The sequence below is a fragment of the Phycodurus eques genome, chromosome 6 (assembly GCF_024500275.1).
Source record: "Phycodurus eques isolate BA_2022a chromosome 6, UOR_Pequ_1.1, whole genome shotgun sequence".
NCBI classification, from domain to species: Eukaryota; Metazoa; Chordata; class Actinopteri; order Syngnathiformes; family Syngnathidae; genus Phycodurus; species Phycodurus eques.
This window is the reverse complement of record NC_084530.1, coordinates 31,449,394-31,454,811: the sequence shown is the minus strand read 5'-3', so window position 1 is coordinate 31,454,811 and position 5,418 is coordinate 31,449,394. Positions and strand designations below refer to the sequence as shown.

General features: G+C 47.9%; 1 protein-coding gene across 1 annotated transcript; it reads right to left on the bottom strand.

Moving 5' to 3' along the window:
• Positions 1 to 519: 519 nt before the first annotated feature.
• Positions 520 to 3,945, bottom strand: LOC133403910 (myelin and lymphocyte protein-like). The gene is made up of 5 exons (XM_061679313.1): positions 3,809 to 3,945; positions 3,415 to 3,582; positions 1,833 to 1,958; positions 1,486 to 1,581; positions 520 to 1,042 (listed from the first exon to the last, which is right to left on the bottom strand). The coding sequence occupies exons 1-4, from the start codon at positions 3,920 to 3,922 to the stop codon at positions 1,507 to 1,509; spliced, it is 483 nt and encodes a 160-aa protein (XP_061535297.1). The 5' UTR covers positions 3,923 to 3,945; the 3' UTR covers positions 520 to 1,042; positions 1,486 to 1,506.
• Positions 3,946 to 5,418: the final 1,473 nt, after the last annotated feature.

Genomic DNA, 5,418 nt, shown 5'->3' with positions numbered 1-5,418 from the left:
GTCTCTCTTCCATGGCCGTTGTTCTGAACCAAGTGGATGAGAGCCCAGCGCTGAATGTTCACCCACCTTGTTTGACTTTGTATTTTCCATGCCACGCAGCGAGGTCACTCAAGGTGTGGACGGCGGACCGCCGGATCAAGACCCTGTCATGGCCAGCCCAATCCCCAGAGCCGAACCCCATTGAAAGCCTCTGGAATGTGATCAAGAGGAAGATGGATGGTCACAAGCCATTAAACAAAGCTGAGCTGTTTTGAATGTTTGCACCAGGAGTGACAAAAGGTCACCCACCCAGCGGCGATGTGAAAGAATGCCGGAGAGCATGAAAGCCGTGATTCAAAATAAGGGTTGTTCCAACAAGCGTAAAACATTAGGATTGTGATGTTTCAGAATAAACAACTTGTTTTCCTTGAGTTATTTGAGCTCTGAATACACTGCAATGTTTTTTTTTTATTATTTTGACCTTTTGTCATTTTCTGCAAAAAATGCTATAAATGACATTATCATTCTTTTTACCTGGAATTAGGGAGAAAGCTTGTCAGTACTTTACAGAGTATATATATATATATATATATATATATATCATATCAGGGACTTCCAACCTTTATGGAGCTGAGGCACATATTTTACAATTGAAAAATCTCACGGCACACCTGAAGAGCGCTCATGGCACGCTAGTTGGGAATGGGAAAAAAATATTGTTTTGAAATCCACGAATATGCCACAGATCTATTGTAGTTAACATTATGCACAGTTTGCGCAATTCAGTGATACTTTGGAGTACCACTAGAGGGAGCCAGCATACCACCGGTGTTACGACAGTATACTTTGACAATCACTGCGTTAAAAAAAGATTTCATGTCCTTTGTATTATTGGAACGTTCCCCTTGTTGTCACGGAGACGCGTCTCTTCAATGCACCGCTTCATTCATGATTCATCATTTGCCTCGCCGACACTGCGTGTGCGCGCTCGGTGTCATTGTGAGACATGGTCGTGGTGGTCTTCAGGGGTCGCTCAGCAGCGTTCCACCTGAAACATGGTAACCTTGGCAACCACACACACACACAACACTGTCATGGAGTCAAATGCAAAGTTGAGAACAGTCTCATCCCAATGAAGTTATTCAAAATTGATTTGCAAAAAAAAGAATTTGTAGTATAAATGTAATAAATAGGGCCATATGTAAATATGTCACTATTAAACAATGCCAATGTCATCAAAAAATGTGGTACAAATCAACAATTTCACATATACAGGTAAGTGTGCTAAATAAACAAAATTGAAATGTGTCCTAAATAAGCAATGTGTGAAATAGAAATGCGCAAAAAATAATCTTTTAAATAAACTTGTCAAATATCAATGTCACAATGCAATTATCAAATCTAAATGTCATGAATGAACAATGTCAAATAAGTTAAAAATAAACCAAATTCGATATACATTTCAGAAGTCAATCATGCAAAAAATGTGTGCGTGTGTGTGCGTACTGATGGACAGATGGAAATGTTCTAGAAGGTCTTCCAGCGCACAGCCGACAAGATGGCGTGTACGAAGTACAGCAGCGTGGCCACGTACGAGAACACCTGAAGGCGACGCGCACACACACACGAAAACATACATTCACGCAGACGAATACAAAATCACACGCGCACACGCATGCACGACATGCATCAATCGTCCATCGGTGCATTTATGAAGCTGTGTGTGCGCGTGTATGCGGTGCGTCCGCACGATTCGGTGTTAGCGTGCGTGCGCTGATGTGTACGTGTGCATGCATGTACGCGTGTTCATATGGATGTGTGTGTGTGTGTGTGTGTGTGTGTGACTGACAGACCACAGCAGAGATGTCCAGCTGGTAGTTCTGGAAGTTTCCTGCGTTCTCGATGTCCAGCGTGACCTTTGCCAAGGTCACGGAGGCGCTGAGGTAGAAGACGGCAGCCGTCAAGTGATACGCAAAGTCCTGAAAGACAAATATTATTTTATGACGCCCTCACATTCCACACTGCAGTATGTGTGACTGTGAGCGTGTGACGCGTGAAAGGCGGGGCCCGGCCCGGTGCGCAACGCGGGAGTCGGCCAATGAGAGCGCAGCGTCGGCTGGCTGCTTACTGGCTAAACCGTTAGCCCCATGCAAAATCACAAAATCCAATCGTGTATGTGCTCGCTTGTGTGTGTGTAATTTTGTGAATGTGCGTGTGTTTGTGTGTACAGTAGTGTGTATTTATGTAAATGCATGTGTGCGAATTTGTTTGTGCATGTTTGTGTGTGTGTGATTTTGTATACATTTTGTATACGTATATACGTATATGTTAGTGTGCTCTTGTGTGCATGCTTTCCTGTGTGTGTGTGCCTGCGTGTGTTTGTGGTTGTTTGGGTGTGTGTTTTTGTGTACATTCAAGTGTTTGTGTGCGTGCGTGTGCACGTGCGTGAATGTGAGGGTGTTCTTGTGCGCATGTTTTTCTGTGGGTATGTGTGTTTTGTTTGTGTGTGTGTTTTTTATCTATGTTCAAGTGTTTGTGTGTGTGCGCATCAGTCACGTCTTTATTTTGTTCTCGTTTGTTTAATAAAGCAATTAAAAGTGCCCTGCCGTTGGCCACCAGTAGAGGGAGTACAATTCATTGTAACTAGCGGTAGTACGCTACGTTCCGTGAGCTAACGATCCCGCGATATGGTGAAAAATTGCCGATCTGAAATGAGACTTGAAAAATTGAATCCGGCGAGGGACGAGTGCGCACAGACGACTCGCAATTTGGAGTTGCGCGCCTTCAGTGTAGTACCGCGTTGCGCCACAACATGCCGGGGGAGCGCTGTCGACGCATCATCATTTACGGAGAGGCAGAGAAGGTCCCCTAATATTTGTCTTTCCGGCGTCGTAGAGAGAATCTTTGCCGTACGCTCTGTTTGGTTGCGTTGCTGCTTCACGTGTGGAAAAGCAGCAGTCGGCGATCGCTGCATGCTAATGCGATGCTAATTTCACCGAGTACGTCTATAGCAGGCGGCACGGCGGCCGACCGGTTAGAGCGTCTGCCTCACAGTTCTGAGGACCGGGGTTCAATCCCCGGGCCCGCCTGTGTGGAGTTTGCACGTTCTCCCCGTGCCTGCGTGGCTTTTCTCCGGGTATTCCGCTTTCATCCCACAAACACGCCCGCGAGGTTGATTGAAGTCTCTAAATTGCCCGTAGGTGTGAATGTGAGCGCGAATGGTCGTTTGTTTGTACGTGCCCCGCGATTGGCTGGCGACCGGTTCGGGGCGTACCCCGCTTCCCGCCCGAAGATAGCCGGGATAGGCTCCGGCACGCCCGCGACCCGCGTGAGGAGAAGCGGCTCAGAAAATGGACGTCTGTAGCGTTTTGATAGTTTCTAGTTTAGCATGACGCCTGTGAGGATGAAATGATTGGGTTTGGTGCTTTTACTCACTGCTGCCGCCCAGCGGCTTTTGTTGGAATGACAGCCGCACAAGAACAGGACGCTCCACGCGAACGTGGCGACGAAGCAGAAGACGCTCACGAACATGAGCCAGCCGAGCGGGTTCTCCGGGAGCGCCAGCGTGCACGCCACCAGGATCCACACCAGACCCCCGAAAACCTGCGCGCAAACACGTCACGCGTGACCGGGGTCTTTTCCCGGACGTGACAAACGCGATACAATGAATAAAGCACTCGCAGCGCATTTTTCAAGGCAGGCTTACTTTTCCTCAGGCATCGTTCAGAAGATTGATTGCAACGGGCGACAATTATTTGGGGAATTAGGAATGACACGCCATTCGCAACCCGAGGTTGCGCTTTGCAAGTCACCATCACAATCGAGTTACCAGTTCAGGTAGGTAGAGGAGGTCCGGTAGAGTTGTGCACACGGCGGCTCCGGTGGGAAGCTCGGCCGTCGTCAACGTGGTGGCCGCCGCCGGCTCGGCCGTGTTGGACGCCATCGCGCCCCCGACACACAACAAGAAGAAGGAGAAGAAGACGCAGCAGCGACGGCAGCAAATGGCACAAGTGCGACCATCTCCCGCGTGCACGCGCAACAGGAGCCCGTGGCGGCCTTTTGACTGCACGCGCCGTCGTCATGACGACCGCTGCACCGCGTGACGTGCCCGAAAGAGAAGGAGGAAGAAAAAGAAGCATCCACGACCTGTTTCTATTGGGGCCTTTGTTTCGGTTGCGATGCGTTGCCGTGGAAACACAAACAGCACACAAGGATACGATCACTTCAAATTCAAATATTGGTTTGCGTTGCATTCATTTCCACGTTATTTTCATTCATTCATTCATTGCTTACTGGTCTTCCCGTAATTAATACAATCGAACAATGCTAAAAATACACCAGTTGCTTTTTGGCGATGAAATAATTGTTGAATTAGAAATCACAATGACAAAATAAGAATGAATGATTTTCTTCTTCGTTGAACTTTTGCTTCGGCTCAGTTTTGAGGTTCACGAGCTCATTTGTGTCGTTGCCAGGGGCGTCACTAGGCCCATTTTCAAGCCCCCCTCAAAACAATCTTGGGTAGTATGTGTTGTCTCAGCTCCCCTAAAATCAAAATTGGTTTCCCCCAAAAAACGTCGACGACGACGACAGTTTCGGCTCAACAATATCTTCATCGGCAAAAATCGACCGTCCCAAACCAAATGTCACGGCTGAGCGATGCCACCGGTTGTTGCCATGGTTACGTACGGCGACAAACAGCCGTGTGTGGCCATGAATTGTTGATTAGGATCAAGTTCTCCCGCCGGCGCGTGCGGTCGGCCATCTGATCTTCCTCACGGAAAAACGAAACCAAACAGCCGCTGAGCAACGAGCTTGTCGCTGCGAAGCTCATTTTCAAATCATTTCCTCAAGAACGGCCGAGACACGCCCGCTCAATTTCCTTTGGAAAATCAATTCATGATTTGGATTGTTGGCAGTCCCATCCGTCCATTTTCCTTTTCTTAAGACGAAAAGGACATTTTGCAATATCTCCGATTTTTCTTCTCTTTTCCGCGAAAACGAACGCAAATCCTCTTTTTGGGTGTTTGAACAAAGGTCGCTCAAGCTGTCTTTACCGTGAATGCCGCCGCAGAGAGCCCCGTGATGTCGCGATACACCAGAGGGATGTGTGATGGGGCAGCCATTTTGCATTCACAATAGCAGACGGCAAAATAAATGCTATTCCTCAGATATGAATGAACACGTATTCATTTGTCAAAGGGTGGGAACTATTGCATGTCTTTTACCGTTATTACGATCGTTTAAAGACAACAACCACCCTAGACTGGTTCCAGTCGTTCCTCAACGACCGCACGCAGTTGGTCAAGTTCGCGTCATTTTCATCCAATCCCTACCCGGTCACTTCAGGTGCGCCCCAGGACGGAGCCCTGGGGCGCACCCGCATTTTCCGTAAATTCAACGTCCTCCTTTTTTGATATCTTTTTTTGGTCCTGTTCG

Bases quoted from the DNA above. Each gene is read 5' to 3' on its own strand.
- LOC133403910 (XM_061679313.1), bottom strand. From the start codon at position 3,922: ATGGCGTCCAACACGGCCGAGCCGGCGGCGGCCACCACGTTGACGACG. The intron at 1,959-3,414 runs GTGAGTAAAAGC...TTTGTCTTTCAG, and splicing joins AAAGCCGCTGGGCGGCAGCA to GACTTTGCGTATCACTTGAC. The intron at 1,582-1,832 runs GTCTGTCAGTCA...CGTCGCCTTCAG, and splicing joins AGCTGGACATCTCTGCTGTG to GTGTTCTCGTACGTGGCCAC.